This window comes from Lipotes vexillifer, unplaced genomic scaffold (genome assembly GCF_000442215.2).
Source record: "Lipotes vexillifer unplaced genomic scaffold, Lipotes_vexillifer_v1.1 scaffold414, whole genome shotgun sequence".
NCBI lineage: Eukaryota > Metazoa > Chordata > Mammalia > Artiodactyla > Lipotidae > Lipotes > Lipotes vexillifer.
The window spans coordinates 1,516,044-1,538,351 of NW_006782864.1; the positions used below are offsets into that span (position 1 = coordinate 1,516,044).

At 37.3% G+C, this 22,308-nt stretch overlaps 1 protein-coding gene across 1 annotated transcript in view; it reads left to right on the forward strand.

The window, feature by feature from the left end:
- The window catches only part of KAT6A (lysine acetyltransferase 6A), a 106,490-nt gene that overhangs the window by 63,894 nt on the left and 20,288 nt on the right, over positions 1–22,308 (forward strand). The window contains exons 7-8 of the mRNA XM_007455487.1: positions 1,516–1,634; positions 14,822–14,937. Of these exons, the coding sequence (XP_007455549.1) occupies positions 1,516–1,634; positions 14,822–14,937 (235 nt within the window). The remainder of the gene's footprint in view (positions 1–1,515; positions 1,635–14,821; positions 14,938–22,308) is intronic.

The window sequence follows — 22,308 nt, forward strand, 5'->3', positions numbered from 1 at the left end:
CTGCTTATATCAATGATTGATTGGTCCACTGCAGGAGAGAAAAATCCTCATCCTTGTCAGGTCCCCCCTTTTATGCTGTATTGATTGGCTTTTCACCTGAGTGGAAATCAACTAACTACAGTTTAAGCATTTAAGTCCTTTTCATGTCTTTATCAGCCATGTAGACTGTAGATAAGCTCCACTCTTGAGTACATTTATCTAAGAAAATATGCAAGCCATTTATGTTGGATTTAGGAAGGAATCTCTTAAAGCAGATTGTGATAAAAGGCATTTTTGAATTAACCATTTCACTGGCAGTGGATTATTAGAAGAATCTACTGGAAAGTGTTAGAAATTATTAGAGCAAATGTATAAAGTGTATGGAGAACCGATATTGAGCTTTAGGCATTGGTATGAGCTTTTGCTTTAATTGGCTCTGTCATTTTCTTTATGAATTGTAGAGTTTAAGAAGCAGTCTGCACCATCTGATACAATGCTACGGAATACTGTGCTAGATCTGTGCCTGCATCCGTCTGTGTCATGCACTAGGGGGCATTAAAGGCACAGAATATCTTCAGATTATATATGTATTTTTCAGTTTAGGAATATTGTCAAGAGTGAGTCCTTGTCCTTCTTCTTCTTACACTAAATGAGTAACTATATGTGCAATTGATTTTTAAAAGAGAACTGTCTGTCACTAATGGGTTTTTTTCAGCCATACTCATACAGAGAGGAAGTGAGACCACATCAGTGTCATCTTCAAATGAAAAGGATAGTGATCTACTTAATCCCTCAATGCTCCTTTCACTCATTTCTTTACCCATTTGAGGAAGGTGCATCATTTAGTGTATGCTTTTTATAATTTGTCATACTTACCCAGAGGATTACCATCTGTGATACTCAGGTTTTGGAGTTTGTGCTTTAAAAGGGTACCCAGAATGTGAGGGGAGTTGGTAGTACTTGGCATCAGTTAAAGTAGCTATTTGAAATACATCTGTTTGTTGAGATAAGAATGTATTGGCCTTATGAAGATTGTGGAATCATTGAGAATTTTAAAAGGAGCAAAATTTCCTTGTTTTGCTCTGAAGTGATAAAAATTATGTCTTGCTATAACATAAACTTCGTCCATACTACCAAAGAATGAAGAAGCAATATTTGCATGTTGACATGTTAAACTCATATTAAAAGTTTTATATTCATGTTATTTCAAAATAGACTTCATACTTCTTAGACCTTTTCCCTGTTCTACTTTTATATGTATGTATGTGTATACTGAAATATAATCTCCTTTAATGAAGTTTAAATTTAGTTATTTAGCTAGCATTTTTAAGCAGCTTGAAGTCAATTCAGGGTTTTCATTATAAGGCAAGATATAATATGTACATATTGTTTATTGACTAGTATCTTTCTTGGAGTCAGTTTAATGTTATCCTCTTCTCTTTTATGTAAATAATATTAAGACTTTTGAAATTTGTTCTAGTTCATGTACTAAACTGAAGGTGGCATTAATAACGTGAGCCCTTTCTTAATGTGCAGACAATCAGGATGGCTGGGACGGCAAACAAGAAAGTGAGGAACGGCTTTTTGGGAGCCAGGAAATCATGACTGAGAAAGATATGGAATTATTTCGTGATATCCAAGAACAAGCACTGCAGGTAAAGTTGAATATTCAGATGGGACAAACAGTTTGTTCATGGATGAGAAACAGAGGATTAATTATATTGTGGGTAAAGCAGTAATAGCAATTTATTTATCCATCTGATCTGCAAATAGATGTGGTTTGTGCGTGTGCATAGTTTGCTGGTGTTCTTTTCAAACCCATGATAATTGCTCTTTGGTTTTGCAGATAAACACATTGCTTTGACTACCAGTATCAAATGAGCTTGGTTTATTTATCAATATTTTCTGTCTTATGTATGAAGAAGAGTTTAGGATTTTACCAACAAACAAAAACCAAGCCTCTCTCAAGTGATAAAACACATATTCATTAATTCAGGAAATATTTATTAAATGCTTCTGCCTTAATCCTTTGTTAACAAGTAGCAAGATATAAATGTACAGACACAGAACCTACTTATGTGCCAGATGTTAGAGATGCCAAGGTAAATGACAGGATTCCTTCTCTAGCCAGGAGAGACTTGTAAATAGATAATTTCCTTAATGTGAAAGTTTAATTATAGAATACATGGAATTTGGGGAGTATGGGAGGCAAGTATGTACTTCTTTCTGGGGAGGTCAGAAGAGGATTCATTGAGGGGAAATACTACTTGAGGTGGTCTTAAGAATGTGTAGGAGTTTATCAGGATGACAAGGAATGGTGTCCCGTATAATTAGAAGGAACAGAAGCGTGAAGATTTGAAAATGCGGGAAGAACATAGGGTGTAGATAATGGCAGAATAACAGATTGGAAGAGTGCAGGGGTAGATCATAAAGGCTCTTTTGGATTGTGTTTATCTTTTGTCTTTTCCTTCTTTGCCACCTACTCACTGTGTAAGCTAAGTTGAGTTCTGTCTCTTTTCTTGAAATTAAGAATTTATGAGGCTGATGCTGGGGATTCCTGTTGCATAGGTGAAACTCTTTGGATTAAGAGACCCATTAGTGAATAGACTGTTTATGTAGAGTATTTTTGAAAAATAAAGACAACAATATAAATATTCAGCAAACATTTACTCGGCACTTCACCGTCTTATGATTTAACCAGGTATGGCTTTGAGTCAGGTAGATCTGAGGTCAAGCCTTGGTCTGTCATTTACTAACTTCTACTTCAGGCAAGTTGCTTAACCTCTGAAGGCATATTCTTTTCTGGACAATAAGTAAAAAAAAAAAAAGTGTTATAGGTACTGTAGTAGAAAGTTACATGATATTCAGTGGGAATTCAAAGGAGTTCTTCACTTTTTAAGAACATTTTTTTTCCCCTGAATAAGTTGCAGACATATGCTAATGCCTTTTATTCCTGCTTATTTGTGTGTATTTCCTAAAAACAAGGACGTTCTTATACTTGACCACAGTACAGTCATCGCATCAGGAATTTAACACCAGTGAAGCATGTTACCTAATCTGGAGGTTTTAATCAAATTTCACCAGCTGTACCACTAATGTTCTTTATAGCAAAAGGAAAAATAAGCCACGTCCTGGTCCACTGTCCAGTCTAGGATCATGTATTTCGTTTACTTGTGCCTCCTTTAACCTGAAATACTTTCTCAGTCTTTATCTTTCCTGCCCTCGACATTTTTGACGTGTGCAGGTTATTTATTTTTTTGAATGTCTTACAGAGGTGACGTGTCCTCATCAGCGTGTCATACCAGGAGGCACGTAGTAGGTGTTCGTCCTGTTACAAGTGATGTTAACTTGATCACTTGGTTACAGTGGTATCGTGCCTTGTTTCTTCTCTGTGAAATCATTTGCCCTCTGTAATTATTGATATGTATCTTGTGGGAATACACTTTGTGTAAATATCCTGTTTCTTATCAAATTTTACCTGCTAGACTTTGCAGGTTGCTTTAGATGGAATTAGATGCTTTTCTAATTCCATCATTTATTTTACATTTATTAATTGGCGTACTGCTATAAGGAAGAGCTTTTCCTTCTTCCTGTCTATCAGTCTATCCATCCATCCATCCCTCCATCCATATGTCTATTTGTCTGTCTATGACTTGTAGATTCTTATTTTATGAGTTATCTTATCATTTGTTGCTATTGATACTTATTTTGATGCTCAGATTGTTCCAGATTTGGGCAGGGGGAACCTCAAGCCAGCCCCTGAGTCATTCTGACGTTTCTCTGTCATTTTTCCCCCCACACAGATTGAGAACATTTATTGTGATTTTAATCTCTACCTCACCCTTAACTTCGGTTTTTTTGTGTGTGTTACTTTCTCCAGTTTATTCTATTCATTTGGTGATTTTTAAAATTGAGGTATAATTGATAAACATTGTATTAGTTTCAGGTGTACAACAAAATGATTCGATATTTGTACAGTCCATATTCATATTTACTTTTGGCCACAGCAGTATGTCCTAGGCTCTTGTTGTTCTAGTTGTAGATTCAGCCATTTCTCTAAGAATCCCTGGTTCCTTTTCTTGGAGAATAGGAGTCAGTGGTAGTTCTGTTCTTTTACTTGCTCAGGCCCAAAGAGGTCCTCGATTTTTTTCTGTCTCATGCTCTGTACGTATTCAGTTCATCAGCAAATCCTGTTGGTCTGCCTTCACAATATATCCAGAATATGACTCCTCCTTTTCCCTTCCACCTCTGTCTTAGCCTAAGCTGCCGGCACCTGCTGCTTGGGCTGTTGTAATGTCTCCAGACTCAGCTACTTGCTTCCACTCCTGTTCCTCACCCCAGTCCTTAGTCTATATTCTTTATACAGGGCCTGCAGTAAATGTTTTGAAACATACCACTTCTCTGCTCAGAAGCCCTCCAGTGTCTTTCAGTCTTGCTTAGAATGTTTAAAAAGGCCCACCATGACCTTGTGCCTGCCCCGCTCTTCCAAATAGGAGAATTGTGTCTCGAGTAATGAGGTTTGGAAATTCAGTCACAACATAGGCATCAAACACCTGCTTATTAAGACTCAGCAGTGTTTGTCAGTTACTAGGAGACAGGAGCTACCTGGTCAGAAAGTGTCGGCTCTTCCACTTTGTCCTCCCACTCTTGCCCTTGTTTGCTCTGCTCAAGCCACAGGCCTCCTTCTCTTCCTCAGACACACCAGGCTCCCTTCTGCCTTGGAGCCTTCACACTTACTGCTCCCCGTCTGGATTGCCCTTCCTCTGGCCCAGACGTCTAGTTGGCTCACTCTGTTTAGGTCTCTGCTCCTGTCACCCATCAGAGAGGCCCTTCCTAAATCCCAAACTGAAATAGCATACATTTATCCCCACTGTATCACTCTGTGTCCCCCTACCTGCTTGCTTGTCCTATATAGTACTTATCACTTCCTGAATGTAAATATTTATTTCTAGAATGTAAGTGCCTTGAGAACATGCACTTTCTTTTTGGTCACTGTTTTATACCAAGTACCTGGAATATAGTAAAGGCTCAGTAAATATTTGTTTAATGAATGGATGTTTAAATGAAATTTTCTGCTGGGAGAAATGGGCCAGGAGTTGGAATAATAGGAGTGTGAAGAGAAAGATGACTAGGGAGAGTTAAAAGGGGTGCTGAGCCTTGCTGAGACCCAGTGGAGACAATATAAATTTGTATTGACAATAATCTGGCTAATTGTGTGTTTCTTCCAGTATTTTATTGAACTTGTGATTGTCCATGTACGTATCTGGCACCAAAGAAATAACTAGATATTTGAATTCTAATCTGTGCTTATTTTCATTGGCAGTGCACTGAAATTCTGATGATGGTGGTATTTCTGCGTGAGGTTCATTCATTTGGAATTCATGTGCCTGGCATGGAACTAGAGCTATAGGCTGAACAAAAAGTCATAGCTTCTGCCTTCATGAAACTTTGCCTCATGAGTGAGACAGATAGTAAACAATCATACAAATAAATCTGTTCTTACAAACTGCTAAGTAATAGGAAGAAAATAAGAATGCAATGAGAGGTTATAGTAGACACTTCCTGGTCCAGGTGTCTGGGATTCCTCTTTTAGGGCAGTGATAATTTACACAGGGACCTAAAGGTTGAGTGGAAAGTCAGCAAGGCACAAAACTACTAAGAAGAATGTTCCAGACATAGGGGCTGCCTGTGTAAACGTCTTGAGGCATAAAGGAGCTTGGTAAATTTGAGAAACTGAAAGAAGGCCAGTATAACTAGAGTACAGTGAATAAAAGTCACAAAAGATAAAGCTGAAGAGATAAGCTGACGACCTAAGTTAGGATTGGGGTTTTTATTGTAACTGTAGTGAGAAACCATTGAATGCTTTTTTTAGAAAATTCTTTTCCATTATGGTTTATTATAAGATATTGAATATAGTTCCCTATGCTATATAGTAGGTCCTTGTTGTTTATCTCTTTTGTATATAGTAGTGTGTATCTGTTATCCCAGACTCCTAATTTATCCCTCCCTGTCCCTTTCCCCTTTGGTAGCCATTAGTTTGTTTTCTGTGTTTGTGAGTCTATTTCTGTTTTTTAAATAAGTTTCATTTGTATCATATTTTTTAGATTCTGCATATAAGTGATGTCATACGATATTCGTCTTTTCTCTGACTTACTTCACTTAGTATGATAATCTTTAGGTCCATCCATGTTGCTACAAATGGCATTATTTCATTCTTTTTTATGGCTGAGTAGTATTCCATTGTATATATCTACCACATCTTCTTTAATCATTGAATGATTTTAGAAAGGAAATAGATCAGATTCGCATTAATTTTTTTTTTTGGCCACTCTATGAGGAATGGATTGGAATTAGGCAAGAGTCAAAGCTGGAAAACCAATTTTGAGGCTTTTTCAGTGATCCAGATGGAAGAAGATGGTGACTTAGACTAGAGAGGTGGCAGTGGAAATGGGAGAGAAGTGGATTGATTTAGAATGCATTTCAGAGACGGAGTCAGCAGAACTTGGTGGTAGATTCAATGTGCAGTGTAAAGGAGTGGGAGGTTGTCAAGGACAGCTCCCAGGCTCTCTGACCTAATGTAACAGAGAAAGTGGGTTGAAGCCAGTGGGGAGAGTCGCTATTGATTAGATTAGATGATGTTTTTAAATAATAGAAGCATTCATAAACTTACAAAGTCATTTTTGAGAGCCTAGATGTTCTTTAGTAGAAACTGCTTCAACCGTTGTTCCACAAATTTTGCAGGAAGATTTTATTACAGGGTCTTATGCAGTCTTCATAAGAGATAAATGATAAAGGAGTTAATATAGGAATACATCCAAGCAAAAACCCATCATTTATTAAGTACCTACTTTGTTCTAGAAACTATGCTAGGTGCAGGGGCTATGAATGAGACATTGTTTTTATTTTCATAGAGCTTTTACTGTTTAGTAGGAAACGTACTCACAAAAGCAAATCCAATAGTGATGGCTCATAGTGATGATCTTGAACAATTAAATTTTGTGTGATACATTATCTAATTAAGTTGAGCATTATTGAAATGTTTAGCAAGTGCCACCCCCCAAAAAAAGTCATCTATTAATTGGTTTTTTGTTTTGTTTTTGTTTTTGTTTTTTTGTTTTAATTTCAGGAGAAGGATATAGTTTGCCTGGTACTATGTTCCATCATTACTAGCTAGTCAGTGAACACTTCATAAAAAAGAGCCACCTCTAAAAAGAAAAACAGAAGTATAAGAAATTAGTAGTATAGGCTTTTGTTTGGAATTATATTTCAACAGTGATCTTGTGATCTTGGAAGAAATGGTTTTTCTTAAAAGATGCATTACCAGAAAGAAGCATTTGTATTCAACTCATTACATTGAAGAGCATAACAGCCTCCTCGAAATATATAGAATGATTTTTACATAAAATATCACCAAATAGCACATTATATTTCTATAGTAATTTTAGTGCTTTCTAATTTTGAAGGATTTGATTGTTTTTTTTTTGTGGTTCTAGAAAGTTAACAGCATTTTTGAAATCTGTGTGGGCCACTAAAATAATTTTCTTCTTTGCATAAAGAATTGAACAGTTAATTAGAAATGGAATAAACTAGGTTCAACAACTCTCTTCACCCTATGAGGTAAGGATTGTTATCCCTATTTAATTTAATTAAGTAATTAATTTTTTTCCTAGAAAAATGTTTATCTTAGAATTAACAAAACATGCATGTAAAAGCATTAACATTATATGCCTAATGTTGCAACTACCTAAACAGTCATTCTCAAGCCAGGATGTACTTCAAAACCACCTTAACCTGCCTAGGCTCTGTTCAAATATTCAGAAACTCCAGGGACTGAGGAGAAGGGGCCCAGGTACAGTATCTAGGAAACACTTTCCAGATGATCTTGTAATTGGGAACTGCTCTAAGATATATGAGCCTGTTAACTACAACTAGAATAGGAAAGTCAAGATGCAAAGGCGGTTCTATAACTTTAAGCAGTTAGTTCTCATCCACATTAACTGTCTGAGATTTTTGAAAGTGGTGACAGGTACATAGGTAATCAATGTATAGAGATTGTTTGGCGAATCTTCATCTTCATTACGTTTTCTGGACAACTGCACACGGATACGGTATGTGACATTCCTTATTCCTTTGGCCCAGCAGCTTTGTTGAGCCTGTTGTCAATGTGCACATCTGGAGTTCCCATCTCATTCATGGCAAATTTCCGGATTTCTTTGAGTGCCCAAAGGGCATGCTTCTTGAAACCCACTCCATTTTACACAAGGAAACCAAGACTTTTAGTTGAGTGACTTTCCTGAAGTTATGTAACTAGTAATGGTAGAGGTGGATTAGAGCTGGAGCCTGTGTGACTTCCATTTTTGTGCCCCTGATCATAGTAACATCCTGCATTACCCTGTAAAAGACGTTACAGAGGCATCAAAAGCATAAAGCCTGTACTGAATGCAAGTAGGGAAAGGTAAGATAAACAGCAAATAGTGGCACAGAGTACCAGTTGATGTAATTTGTTGTTGTATTAAATGATATGGACTGCTCCATATGTTCACAGTATATTCTAGGATTAGTAAGAGTTGGTATGATCTGAGATGGTCACAGAAGAATCAGGATTTAGGTAAATGAAGAGAATGAGGGCTTACCAGGTGGAGTTAAACAACATTAACTTCAGCTTTGAGGAATACAGTGTATATATTGTATTAATAAGAGAGACATTGTGATTATTGGTCCATGAGGTCAGCAGATATTTGAGGGCCTACTATGTGCAGGTCATACTGTGGGGATGATGTAGAAACAGTATAGTTGCCTGTGAAAGTGTTATAAGATGGGCAGTCCTTGCTTTGCATGGCACTGTGCTGATGAGGACACATGCATATATCAGAATTGTGTTCGTGCTTCATGCACTCTGTAGCGACTGAGATTGGATCTCAGTTTTGATATGCATAAGTTTCAGTTAACATGGTAGCATGCAAAGCAAGGACTGCCTGTAGTTTAGTCTGAGAGGTAAAACTGCATGGAACATTGTTGGGTAATGGTAAAAAATATATTGAATTACTGGTATAGGGCTGGATTTTAGAGGACCTTGAAAGCTAGTAAGAGGACGTTAGTTTTAGCATGCTGGGGTTTTAAGGTATCTCCATGACTGCTTTTAAGAGGATGTTAGTTTTAGCGTGCTGGGGTTTTAAGGTATCTCCATGACTCCTTTTTTTTTTTTTTTGCGGTGCGCGGGCCCCTCACTATTGTGGCCTCTCCCGTTGCGGAGCACAGGCTCTGGACGTGCAGGCTCAGCGGCCATGGCTCACGGGCCCAGCCACTCCGCGGCATGTGGGATCCTCCCGGAGTGGGGCACAAACCCGTGTCCCCTGCATCGGCAGGCGGACTCTCAACTACTGCGCCACCAGGGAAGCCCCATGACTGCTTTTTTGTTGCTGGAGTGGACTCCTTGGTACTGCTGAAATTAGGGATGGGAGCAGAGGGCTGTTTTAGTGTCTGAAGGCATTTACCCATTAATTATGAGTCACATATTAAAGGCTGTTTAGATATATTTTGAGTTCATTCATTTGATGATTTAGCAAAATTTTATTGAGTATTTATTAAGATGGTGGTTAAGAGCCTAGGTATTAGAGACAGCCTGCACGGGTTCAAATCCTGTCTCTGCTGAGTGACCTTGGTCAACCAAGTTACTTAATAGGTTTCTTGAAAGGATTAAATGAATTGATATTTGCAAAGCGCTTAGTGTGTCATTCACATCATTTGGGGTGTTGGCCTTAGGTAGGAGCCTAGACCATTCATCCATAGCCTTAAGGAAGGGCAGGGTGTATGGCCACAAGGGTAGACATACAGATGTGCCGTGGAAAGCTGTGGAAGCTCTCTTTTGATTGCTTCTTAGAAAGCAAAGGCATTGCTTGAATGTGAAGATGGGGTACAAGGTATTGGAGGCTTGAGAGACAGGAGAAAGTAATGAAATAATCTAGAAGAATAGGAGAGTGAATGGAGTAGGGAAGCATCAAGTGCCCATTGAGGTTAGTGGGTATGAATTATAAATTGAGACTAGTGAGCATGGTTCTGTGTTTTTCTCTAATAGTGTTCAGATATGAGGGTAATAACTTGGATTGTGTTGGAATATTGACTTTAACCAGAGTTGGGATTTTGGTGAATCAGGAGAAAAGGAAGTTAAGGATGTAGGTAAAGGTGAGGTACAGTAAAAGACCTTGGAATCTAAGCTGGATAAGAAGAAAAGGAAAGTCTAAGTCCCCATTTCTCCCTCCCCCAGCCCCTGGCAACCACCATTCTACTTTCTGTCTATGAATTTAACTACTCTAGGTAGACCTCACATGAGTGCAATCGTAAAATATTTGTCCTTTTGTGTCGGCCTTATTTTACTTAGCATAATGTCTTCAGGGTTCATCCATGTTGTAATATGTGTCAGAATTTTCTTCCTTTTTAAAGTCTAAATTGTATTCCGTTGTGTGTTTGTACCACATCTTTTTTATCCCTTTATCTGTCAGTGGACACTTGGGTTGCTTCTGCCTTTTCGACTTATGAATAATGTTGCTATGAACATGGTGTACAAATAATTGTTTGAGTCCTGGCTTTCAGTTCTTTTGGCTGTATTCCCAGAAGTGCAGTTGCTGGTTCATATGATAATTCTGTGTTTAATTTTTTGAGGAACTGCCATACTGTTTTTTTCCGCAGTGGCTGTACCATTTTACGTTCCCACCAGCAATGCTCAAGGGTTCCAGTTTCTCCAGATGCTCTTCAACACTTGTTATTTTCTGGTGTTTTGTTTTGTTTTTTATAGTAGCAATCCTAATGGGTGTGAGGTGACATCTCATTGTGGTTTACATTTGCATTTCCCTGATGATTAGTGATGTCGAACATCTTTTCATGTACATATTGACCATCTGTATGTATATCTTCTTTAGAGAGTGACAAAAAATGATAACTCATTTTATAGTAAGATCTTAGTTACTCTAATTCAGTTGTTGGCAAAACATGATCTGAACTGAGTTTAGACTATATATATTCTTTACTTATCCCATTTAATGTGACTATTCATATGCTTTGCTAAAGAAATAATAATGTATCTGATTATGGAGCATTGTCCCAAATCCTACTGAGGCTGTTGATTTAAGATGCATATAGGTACTGTAGTACTTCTCTAACAAGAGAAGAATTCAGTATCCAAAGTACATTCTATTCCAAGGCTTTTGGATAAGAGACTGTGGACATGTAGTAGCTTCATTTCTTTGGAAAACTAAGTTCCAGTTCAAAGAAACTTACACACAAACTTTTGGAATTCAGAAATTAATTAGTTGAGGGCTACCCATACTTTCTATCTCACCTTGTACCTGGTTGGTTCTTTTCTGTCTTTGTGTTTCACTCTTGATATTCCTGTCCTAGAGTTCTTTACCTCTTAACTTCTCTGATCCTTGGCTTCTCTCCCCTCCCCCCATCTATAAAGCAGGCGTGTTGTTTCCTACTTTGAGGAATGGATTGTGGGGAATAAGTGAGATGACAGTGCGAGGTGCAGAGACTGCACAGTAGGTGCCCCACACATGCTCAGTCTCTTTACTCCTTAAGGTCATGCTCTCTCCACTTTGCAGCATGTGAACTCATTCTTATGCATCTCTTTCACCAGGTAACTTTTAATCCCTAAGGAACAGAATTATTTTTTATCATAGTTTTTATGGGAAAATGTTCAAATACCAGAAAGACATGTCCTCTCCCCACATTTCACAATCTCATACTGATACTAAGGGTACAGTCCTACCCTCCACTCCCACCCCAAAATGTCATTTCCCACAGGGAATGGAAAAGGAAGGTCTGGCAGAGGGAGGGAACAGGGCTGTATCTATATCAGTTGTAATTTTTGTTCTGTACCAGATCTAGACTTGGGGGTCTCTGTGTGCAAGAGTGGTCTCTATATTGGAAAATATAAATTAGTCATTTGACAGAAGTGGTGTTTTTGCAGAAGAGTAACAGTCTTTTCTCATAAATTGCTGGTAATAAAAGTTTCATTATCTAGAATAGGTATATTTAAAGTTACCTTTTGATTTAGCCCAATTACTAGTGCATTTAGTGCCCCCCTTACTTTCTTAGATTAAAAAGTCCATTCTGGCCCAGAATACATGTTGTGTTTTAAAGATTTTGGCGTATTCAAATGAGAAGGAGGGCACAGAGTGGCAGAACCTGAGTTAAAAGTTTAAAAAAATGTTTTGCCCTTGATTATATTCGATATCTGATACTTTGAAAGCTGCATGTTTAATGAAATTTTGACCGAAATTTAAAAATAAAATGATTTAGTAAAGATAACCTTGTAATTCAGATTTTTGACAATTTGAATTTGGCAAGGACTAGGTTAATGAGTGGTATAGATGCAGCTGTTACTTCCTCACTGCACAGAGCCTTTGTTAATTTCCAGACCTTGGTAAAGGGAAACACACTGGCTCAGAGGCTTCTTTCCCAAGGGAGCTGGAGGTCGTGGAGCCCTGTGGCTGTGCACATCTCACAGTGCGGGAAGGCGAGCGCTGCGAAGGCAGAGGAGGTCTGCTCTGAGTCTGGTTTTACATAGACTCTCCTAGTGGCGGCGATGTGCAGACAGTTGTACTGGGGCTGAGTATCCACTTTGCGTTGGGCATCCACCTGGAGGAGCGCCGGGCAGCGGATGGGAAAGCTCTTACACAACAGGCGGTGCCGGAGCAGGTGCATGGTCTCACCTTTCGTGCTTCCTGCTTGATCCTTGGCTCAGGAAGTTAGATTTGGTTTCTGATATTGGTTATTCTGATATTTTCTATCCTACTATTCTTGTTGTTTTGAGCTGTGAAGATAGCCTAAAAGATACTACTTTATGAACTAGAGTACATGATTCTGGAATGTAGTTTAAAGAACAGTGTGTTTAAAACCTTTTGCAGAGTTCTATTTTGGTTTTCAGAAATGAAAAAAATCTTATTTTAACCCTGTCTTGTGTTTTTCTTTTTGATTTTTGCCTTTGGAAGAGCCTCAGTACTCCTTGGTGTCATAACACAGTTTATCCAACTAATAGATGTTTGTCTTTTGTTTTGAGGTGTCTGAGGAAGAGGTGAGGTTTCACCTGGCTGTGTTCCAGCATGAAACCTGAGATAAGTCCCTTGGCCTTTTATAAAAGGGAATGGTTAGAAAGACCAGAGTTCTCAAATGAGTTGTGGTGAAAAGGCTTCTTCCTTAAATGAATTTATATGAAAAGTGAATAAAAACCTCTGATTTTTTTTTTAGCTTTGTTAGAAGGGGTGTGTGTGTGTGTGTGTGTGTGTGTGTGTGTGTGTGTGTGTTTGTCACGAGCTCCAACAAGGGAATTTAGTAATCTCTCAGTGGTTTTTAAAGCGTAAAGTTGAAAGGTAATTTTGGTTGCTCGTTTGAAGAGTTATTAATACTCGTGTTTGATTAGGCTAAATTCTTGCTCCTTTTTTAAAAAAAAAGTCATTTAATGTTTATAGACTATCCATAATAAATATACATGCATATATATTATATGTTATATGCATAACACACACAGGGGCATACCTTGTTTTATTACACTTCACTTTATTGTGCTTCACAGATAGTTAGGTTTTTACAGATTGAAGGCTGTGGCAGCTCTGAGTTGAGCAAGTGTATCAGCACCACTTTTCCAGCAGCATTTGTTCACTTTGTGCCTCTGTCACATTTTGGTAATTTTTGCAATATTTCAGACTTTTTCATTATTATTATATTTGTTCTCGTGATCTGTTATGGTGACTTGCTGAAGGCTCAGATAATGGTTAGCATTTTTTAGCAGTAAAGTATTTTTTAATTAAGGTATGTCCGTTGTTTTTTTTAGACATAATGCTATTGCAAACTTAATAGACTAGAGTGTAGTGTAAATAACTTTTATATGCACTGGGAGACCAAAAAATTCGTGTGACTTGTGATATTCACTTTGTTGCTGTGGTCTGGAGCCGAATCCACAGTATCTCCGAGGTATGCCTATATACATGTATACATGTATGAATCTTGTTGTAGTGGGTGCAGGGCAGATCAGATTCCCCTTGAATTTAAGGTTTTAAAACCTGATCCTTGTAGTCAATAGCAGTGGCTTATATTTGAGCTGCTGGTGTGGAAGTCCTCAACGCTTTACAAGTTATTCCTTTTTTAAGATAGTGTACTTCAGGTTATTGCAGGGATGGGGGTATAGAAATTATTTTAATTGTAAACAGAAGATAGATAAAAAGGGATAAAAATATGTGTTTAACAGAGTATTACTTTCTTTGGTTAAACCTATGAAAAGCCACTAAGAAGGGAATTTTAGGGGCAGTGTAAAATGAAGACTCCTACTTGTTTTGTCATATTCCTTAATATCTGTTTTCACAAACTGGAGGATGATTCCTTTCTGTATGTGCTCACATGTTGAGTAGGTGGTTGCCATTGCTGTCACTTGGGACACTATACATGTGATCTCGGCCAGTGGGCAGCAAGCACTCCTCCCCACCCCTGACTTTATATCCCCAAGTGCTGGCAGGGTCTCTTTAACAACTAAGTGATTAAGGAGTGAGTTTAGTTCAGGATATTCACACTATTATTAAATGTGGAAACTGCAATGTCACCAACTGCATTTGGTTCTAAGAGATTTATTAGCATTTTTATTCTTCATTTGGATGCTCTATTTAAAGGATAATACAGCTTATTTCAAAACTTATTAGCTTGTTCCTGGCTTTTTAACTTTTCCTGTGGAATCCTGAGAAGGCGACACTTAGATTCATATGGGGTTTTTGTTTTGTTTTGTTGGTTTTGTTATCTGTCTCAGTGTATTTAATTTGGCTAACTTATGTAATTAATGTATTTTCTCACTGCACAGAAAGTTGGAGTGACCGGTCCCCCTGATCCACAAGTCCGCTGCCCCTCTGTTATTGAGTTTGGGAAGTATGAAATCCATACCTGGTACTCTTCTCCATATCCTCAAGAATACTCAAGGTATGTTTTAAGAGACCATTTACTTTCTGTTCCTAGATTCATAGAACTTCAGCACTAGAAGGGATCTTGGAGACACTGTAGTGCAGTTCATGTTTTTACTTTTGAAAAAACTGGTTGGTTTTAAATGTCCATAATAGCAGCATACTTTGGCAGCTACTTAATCTCAGTTGGCTTTAGATTTTCTTTGCTGTAACCTGTCCAAAAGCTGTTACTTAAGATTGGAAACCCGACACATGGTCAGAATGAAAGGGGAACATTTTTTGTTTATGAGAAATTTGCCTTCATACTTTACACTAAGAATTTTTTTTAAAGGGAGATTCTTATTTTTAACTATAAATAAAGTTTCACTGAGTAGCCTTTTATTTAAATTTTTATAATTTAACGAACTTAGTGAATAATTTGTTTTCCCAGGAGTAATTGGACAAATATTACATATAAATGGCTTGGGTTTCTAGATATAAAAACTGGTCAGTCACCAGCTTTTTGGGGTAAGGCAGCATGCCAGATTTGTTTCATGACTCAACTCTGACATTTATAAGCTACGTAACCTTAGGAGTTACCCAGCTACTTGTTACCTCAGTTTCCTCATCCGTAAGATAGAGATAACAGTAGTTCTTTAGTTCTTACTTCATGAGGTTTATTGTGAACATTAAATGAGTTGAAATATGTAAACCACTTCAAAATGGTGAGTGCCCAGTAATGTCAGTTATTATTACTTTTTTCTTTTAGGGTTGAAATTAAAAGAGTTAAAGTAAGATTTGGTCAAAAAATTAAATACTGGCCTACCATTTGAAGTACAGCAGTCATATTAATTCTTTCTTTAATCCATAAGCTACATATGCCTCAGTTTCCCATTTAGCAGAGTGTTGTAAAAAATAATAAATTACGGTGCTCTGTGGGTTAAACACGTATTCAGAGTACTCATTATATAACTTCTTACCTATCTAGTAACATGATTTGTCTAAAATGTTAGCCAAAATAATTATACTGACAGTGATTTATTTAGTGCTTTATAGTATACACAGTGCTTTAATATGGGTTATTTCTAAGAAGCTGGGGATAGGCCAGTATAATTTGTTAAACAACTAGAACTCAGTATTTTTTTAAACTTTCCATGTAACTTAATAACTTGCTTGTTTGGTTTCCAAGTCTAACAGAAATAGAAAAATAAGACTGAGAATGTTCTTACAGACCTAGACCTCAGTGACCAAAAGAAAAAGAGAGAGAGAGAGAGAGAAAGCAAAACTCCAGGAAACTAACATAAAGCTTATGAAACACAGCAAACTGAGACCCATTTATTGTAGGGTCAGTTAGCCCCAAACTCTGTGGTAGATCTTTAAGGCAGCATTCTGTTTATTTCATGGAAGAACAACAATCTGAGTTTGTTAAGAAGATTAAATTATATTTATATATTATTTTATGTATATATGTTAAAAGAGGGAAGGAAATTCCTCAACTACCAATAGAACACAAGTATTCAGTGCAATTTCCTCCTCAGGAGTTCTGGGTAGCCAGGATATTGTATGATCAAGAACAACAAAGTTGAGGAATTGATTCCTTCATTAAAATAAATTATTTTAATAAATAAATTATTATTTAAAGTAATAGTAATTTTTTTTTTTTTTGCGGTTATGTGGGCCTCTCACTGTTGTGGCCTCTCCCATTGCGGAGCACAGGCTCCGGACGCGCAGGCTCAGCGGCCATGGCTCACGGGCCCAGCCGCTCCGCGGCATGTGGGATCTTCCCGGACCGGGGCACGAACCCGCGTCCCCTGCATCGGCAGGTGGACTCTCAACCACTGCGCCACCAGGAAAGCCCAGTAATAGTAATTTAAAATAAATTATTGCCGTTTTTAAGTGAGCTGTCCAAATCACAAGAGTGCTTCACTTAGAAAAGAAAGCTTGTTCAACACATGTGTCACCTGTTCCAGGGATTGTAGTGCAGAGATTAGAACCATAGGCACCTTCTGTCTTCCCCTCAAGGGGAGGAGAGGAACTCCATTTACTAAGGAATGGAGATAGAAGGTGAGAATGGACCCAGCCATGAGGCTGTTGATTTTAAGATATTAAGCCTCATCAAAAATGTGCTTTTTGTTCTGATGAGGTTGTCACTAGAACGTGACTTCTTTTTTTTTTTTTTTTTTTTCCTTGCGTTATGCGGGCCTCTCACTGTTGTGGCCTCTCCCATTTGCGGAGCACAGGCTCCGGACGCGCAGGCTCAGTGGCCATGGCTCACGGGCCCAGCCGCTCCGCGGCATGTGGGATCTTCCCGAAACGGGGCACGAACCCGCGTCTCCTGCATCGGCAGGCGGACTCTCAAGCACTGCGCCACCAGGGAAGCCCTAGAACGTGACTTCTTAATCAGCTTTGAGGGAATTAGTTCTAAGTGAAAGAATGAACAAACATTGCCAGCAGAAAAATAACCAAAAAAGTATAATAGGAATTGTAATAGAAAGCAGCAATAGGGTAAGAACTGTAAAATTCATCAACTTTCTTAAGTAGAATTTTAGACATTTTCTATTCGTTTCCTTATCCACCATTGTGGAGGGTTCCCTGAATTTTGCATCAGAAAATATTCTGTAATTTAATAAGCTCTTTAGTATCAATAATTGTGATCTTTTTCTATCTGTTCATAATTTTAAGTACATTGTTAGAAAACCACATAATCTATTTAAAATTTTAGGTTTGTTTCACTTCTGAGTTCTTTTAAACTTGAGTTGGTTATAATGTTTAGAGATCTTATGTTTTCCAAATAATAAACCTGTATTTTTACTTTGTTAATGACTATTATTCTCTGCTAAATTACTTCAAATTATTTTCTTGTTGTTAAAGGTTTTAAACACTTAAAAAAAAATTCCAAATCCTAAAGCATGCAAAATAGGACAATTGGAGCAAAAACAAAAACGATCACAGGAGGAAAAATCTTTTGGGAAGTGGGATTATGCATTGTCTCCCATAATATTCAGATATTTGTGTGTGTAGTGTATGTTAAGTAATCTTGCAACCATGACTTAAAAAAACAAAACAAAACAAAATGAAACAACAGCAATGAAGCAATAATGCTGCTTCATTTGGAGCAGTATGATTAAGTCTCAGATGTTGAAAAATAGAAACCAGAGTTTTAACCCTAGGTTTCTCCAACAGGGCCATGTTATGCACACACATGGAAGACAGGTCCATAGAGGGCCCTGCTCTGCCTTTAAAAACATGACATTGATGGGCTAGAGGCAAGAGGAACTGTGATCATGGGATAGCCTCTACTCCTGAGCTGCTTAGAGCCAGTTCTTAATGACCTCTTTGCTGCAAGATCATATTAAGATCCTAAGAAGGCAGATTCCCACATTATTGAGTAGCTTAGGAACCTTGCTCTACATTTTGATCCTGTTCCTGACTTGATTTGATGTGTAGATTAGGTATAGCCCCAGTTACTAAAGAACAGCATCCTTGAAGTCTTTGAATGCCCATTAAATGATGATGTAAAATGGATGAAAGGAGAATAAAAATATTCATAGTGTTAATTATAAATAATAGCAGCTATAGTTACCATTCACTGAGCTTGTTACTGGACTAAACAGCTCTGGAATAATTCTGTGAGGTGGATATTGCTTTCTTCGTTTTACAGCCTAGGGCCCCCAGCAAACATATTCAAGACCATACAGTTTATAAGTGGCAGAACCAGGATTTAATCTCACTTTTCTCTTACCATATAGCCATAACCTTTAACCTCTGTGCTTCACTACTCCATATAGCATTGATATCTAGATTGATCTTAGATGGCTTGTACCATAGTCTTTGACTCAAGTAGTATTTGATATAATTTTTATTGTATTAAAATTTTACTACAAGTTGACCTGTTATAAAAGTCACACAAACTGCTACTGTCTTGGGCAATGTTCAAAAGCCAAGAAGGTATTGTAGGAACTTCTAGGAAGAATATTTGCATCATCCTAGAAGTAAGGGAAACAATAAGCTGCAGCCCAGTCCTGACTTCATAGACTGTGGTGTGACTTTAAAATGAATGTCAAGTATGGGGGCTATACCCATGATGCAGCTAATCACAGTGACCATACACCAACTTGATAGTCAAGGCCGAGGTGCTCTCAGGAAGAAGATGACAGAAAGCAGCACCCAGCAGTATTCTTTAGGGCAGGGAGTATTCATAATCTCAGTAACTGCATTTCATTTCATGTGATCTAATGACTTTCCTATATGATAATATCTTTTCAATGAGAGAACTGCAACCGTTTGTACTATTACTAGAAGAAATATTTTGTTTTTTCTTGGAGTTTTATTGGATGATTCCTTTTAGACTAACAGTATCATCCCAGTAGGCTTGGTTTTAATAAAGTAAGAGGCTTTTAAAATACAAAGGATCATAAGAGACTGTGACAAACAACTGTATGCCAGTCAAATGGACAACCTAGAAAAAATGGAAAAATTCCTAGAAATTTAGAATCTCCCAAGGCTGAAGCAGGAAGAAATAGAAGATACGAACAGACCAATTCCCAGTAATGAAATTGAATCAGTAATAAACTCCCAATAAACAAAACCCTAAGACCAGATGGCTTTATAAATGAATTCTACCAAACATTTAGTGAAGAGTTAACACCTGTCCTTCTCAAACTATTCCAAAAAACTGCAGAGGAAAGAATGCTTCTGAACTCATTCTATGAGGCCAGCATCACCCTGATACCAAAACCAGATAAAAATACCACAAGAAAAGAAAATTACAGGCCAATATCACTGATGAACATAGATACAAAAATCCTCAACAAAATACTAGCAAACCAAATACAACAATACATTAAAATGATCATAAACAATTGTAAGCAATAATCAAGTGAGATTTATCCCAGGGATTCAGAGATTTTTCAGTATCTGCAAGTCAGTCAGTGTGATACATACCACATTAGCAAATTGAAGAAGAAAAATGATATAATCGTCTCAGTAGATGCATAAAAAGCTTTTGACAAAATTCAACATCCATTTATGATAAAAACTCTCCAGAAAGTGGGCATAGAAGGAACATACCTCAACATAATAAAGGCCATATGTGATAAGCCCACAGCTAATTTCATACTCAGTTATGGAAAGCCAAAAGCATTTCCTCTCAGATCAGGAACAAGACAAGGGTGCCCACGCACCACTTTTATTCAACATAGTGTTGGAAGTCCAAGCTGCAGCAGTCAGACAAGCAAAAGAAATAAAAGGAATCCCGATTGGAAAGGAAGAATTAAAACTGTCACTGTTTGCAGATAACATGATACTATACATAGAAAATCCTAAAGATGCCACAAAAAACTTCTAGAGCTCATCAGTGAATTTGGTAAAGCTGCAGGATACAAAATTAATATACAGAAATTTGTTGCGTTTCTGTACACTAACAGTGAACTATCAGAAAGAGAAATTAAGGAAACAATCCCATTTACAGTCGCATCAAAAAGAATAAAATACCTAGGAATAAACCTACCTAAGGAAGTAAAAGACATGTACTCAGAAAACTATTAAGACATTGATGAAAGAAATTGAAGATGACACAAACAAATGGAAAGATATATACTGTGTTCATGGATTAGAAGAAGTATTATTGTTAAAAATGACCATATTATGCAAGGCAATCTACCGATTCAGTGCAGTCCCTATCAAATTACTAACGGCATTTTTCATAGAACTGGTACAAAAATTTTAAACTTTGTGTAGAAACACAAAAGATCCTGAATAGCTAAAACAATCTTGAGAAAGTAAAAAAGAGCTGGAGGCATCACGCTGCCTGACTTCAGACTATACTACAAAGCCACAGTAATCAAAACAGTATGGTACTGGCACAGAAACAGACACACAGATCAGTGGAACAGGATAGAAAACCCAGAAATAAACTCACACACTTATGGTCAATTAATCTATGACAAAGAAAGCAAGAATGTACAATGGGGAAAAGACAGTCTCTTCAGTAAATGATGGTGGGATGACTGGACAGCTACATGCAACAGAATGAAATTAGACAATTTTCTTAAACCAGGTACAAAAATAAACTCAAAATGGTTTAAAGACCTAAAGATAAGACCTGAAACCATAAAACTTGTAGAAGAAAATATAGGTGGAACACTCCTTGACATAAATCGCAGCAGTTTTTGTGGGGGATCTGTCTCCTAAAGCAAGGAAGCAAAAGCAAAAATAAACAAATGGAACCTAATTAAACTTAAAAGCTTTTGCCCAGCAAAGGAAACCACTGACAAAAAAGACAACCTACTACTGAATGGGAGAAAATACTTGCAAATGATATGACCAATAAGAGGTTAATATCCAAAATATATAAACAGCTCATACAACTCAACATCAAACAAACAAAAAAAACCCCCAAAACCAAGCTGATTAAAAAATGGGCAGAAGACCTGAATAGATATTTTTCCAAAGAAGAAATGCAGATGGCCAACAGGCATGTGAAAAGATGCTCAACATTGTTAATCATTAGAGAAATGCAAATTAAAACCACAATGAGATATTACCTCACGCCTGTCAGAATGGCTATCATCAAAAAAAATCTACAAATAACAAATGTTGGCGAGGATGTGGAGAATAGAGAACCATTGTACACTGTTGGTGGGAATTTAAATTGATGCAGTTACTGTGCAGAACAGTATGGAGGTTCCTCAAAAAACTAAAAATAGAACTACCATATGATCCAACAATTCCACTTCTGGGTATATATCCAAAGAAAACAAAAACATTAAAGCGAAAAGATATATGCACCTCAATGTTCATAGCAGCACTGTTTACAATAGTGAAGACATAGAAGCAACCTAAGTGTCCATCAACAAATGAATGGATAAAGAAGATATTATGTATATATAACATCTTCTTTATCTATGTATGTGGTGTGTATCTGTATATATATACATATGACAAAGGAATACCACTCAGCCATAAAAAAGAACGAAATAATGCCATTTGCAGCAACATGGATGGACTTGGAGGGTATTAAGCTTAGTAATAAGTCAGGCAAAGGAAAATACTATATGATATCACTTATGTGTGGAATCTAAAAAATAAACTAGTGGATGTAACAGAAAAGAAATAGACACACAGACACAGGGAACAAACTAGTGGTTACCAGTGGGGAGAGGGAAGGGGGAGGGGCAAGATAGTGCTGCAGATGAAGAGGTGCAAACTACTATGTGTAAAATAAATAAGCTAAAATGACATATTTTACAGCACAGGGAACATAGCCAATATTTTAATAATAACTATAAATGGAGTATAACTTAAAAATTGTGAATCACTATGTTGTACACCTGGGACTTATTGTTCATCAGCCATACCTCAATAAAAAAAAAGAAAAATAAGTAGGAGGCTTTAAAAATGTTTTCAGCAG